The sequence below is a fragment of the Corapipo altera genome, unplaced genomic scaffold (genome assembly GCF_003945725.1).
Source record: "Corapipo altera isolate COAL_440 unplaced genomic scaffold, ASM394572v1 59465, whole genome shotgun sequence".
Lineage (NCBI taxonomy): Eukaryota > Metazoa > Chordata > Aves > Passeriformes > Pipridae > Corapipo > Corapipo altera.
The window spans coordinates 468-2,051 of NW_020889587.1; the positions used below are offsets into that span (position 1 = coordinate 468).

The 1,584-nt window shown below is 55.7% G+C and overlaps 1 protein-coding gene across 1 annotated transcript; it reads left to right on the plus strand.

The window, feature by feature from the left end:
• Positions 1-314: 314 nt before the first annotated feature.
• On the plus strand, positions 315-1,447 carry LOC113942249 (voltage-dependent L-type calcium channel subunit alpha-1C-like; the record flags this gene model as incomplete). Its single annotated transcript, XM_027633383.1, has 3 exons — positions 315-521; positions 1,178-1,243; positions 1,356-1,447. Coding segments are annotated over 3 exons (365 nt in total), but the record flags the coding sequence as incomplete, so codon positions are not given.
• Positions 1,448-1,584: the final 137 nt, after the last annotated feature.

Consider the following 1,584-nt stretch of genomic DNA (forward strand, 5'->3'; position numbering starts at 1 on the left):
TGTGTGGGGTTTTTGGGTTGTGTAGGGGTTTTGGGGTGTGTAGAGGTTTTTGGGGTGTACAAATCTTTTTGGGGTGTGCAGGGTTTTTTGGGTTGTGTAGGGTTTTTGGGGTGTGTAGGGTTTTTTGGGGTGCACAGGGGTTTTTTGAGTGCAGGGTTTTTTTGGGGGGGTTCAGGGGGTTTTTTTGGGGGTGTGTGTGGGGTTTTTGGGTTGTGTAGGGTTTTTTGGGGGTGTACAAAGGTTTTTGGGGTGTACAAAGGTTTTTTGGGTTGTGTAGGGTTTTTGGGGTGTGCAGGGTTTTTTGGGGTGCGCAGGGGTTTTTCGAGTGCAGGTTTTTTTGGGGGAGGGTTCAGGAGGTTTTTGTGGCCCCCCCTGACCCCCCCTCCCCGCAGAGCTCCGAGGACAGTTCCCGCATCTCCATCACGTTTTTCCGGCTGTTCCGGGTGATGCGGCTCGTGAAGCTCCTCTCCAAGGGCGAGGGGATCCGGACCCTGCTCTGGACCTTCGTCAAATCCTTCCAGGTGGGACTGGGGGGGTGGGAAATGGGGAAGGGGGTGTGAGAAACAGAAACCCGGGTGATTCCCAGTCAGAATTTATTACACGACAAAAGCAAATTCAGCGCTGGGTGAGTGGGGAGGGGGTTCAACACCCCCACCCAAAAACCGCAGTCGTTCTACATTTGTTTCCAGCTACTTCATGAATATTCATTACACACGAGCATAAACATTACTCGTTGTTCAGTCAGAGGTCCAGCAGATGTTTTTCTGAACAAGAACGTTCTCTAAAGCATCAATAACACATTGTCGGGTCAGACGTTCAGCAGATGTTTGCTTGTTATCTACACGAAGTTATGAATTTCTAAGAGAGGTGCTGTTATCCAGCTAATCAACAAAATTCCTTCACTGTAAATCTCACACGAGGTAAAAGGGAGGTCACTTGTTTTGTCTCTTTACGGGCCCCAATTAAGTTTTTAGGAGGTAAAAGGGAGGTCACTTGTTTTGTCTCTTTCCGGGGCCCAATTAAGTTTTTACGATTTGTTTTTCTTTCCTCTCTCCGGGTCGTTATTGACCTCACGCCGTTTTCTCTCAATTAGCCCGAATGGTTTTCTCAGTTTATCACGGGGGGGGACACGAGGGGGGGGCACAGCCCCCCCCTGACCCCCCGCTCTGCCCCCCAGGCCCTGCCCTACGTCGCCCTCCTCATCGCCATGATCTTCTTCATCTACGCCGTCATCGGGATGCAGGTGAGGGGGGGGGGCCAGGGGAGCCCCCCGGGTGTGGGGGGGTGTTGGGGGGGTGTGAGGGGGATGGGGGGGTCTGTCCTGCCGGCCCCCAGCCCCCCCTGTGCCCCCCCAGACCTTCGGGAAGGTGGCTCTGCAGGACGGGACCCAGATCAACCGCAACAACAACTTCCAGACCTTCCCCCAGGCCGTGCTGCTGCTCTTCAGGTGGGGACGGGGGGGGGCCAGGGGGGGCTCAGGGGGGTGCTATGGGGGCTGGGGGGGTCCCATGGGGCTTCGGGGGGGTCCTATGGGGGCTCGCGGGGGTCTCATGGGGGGGCTCAGGGGGGTCCTATGGGCGCTGG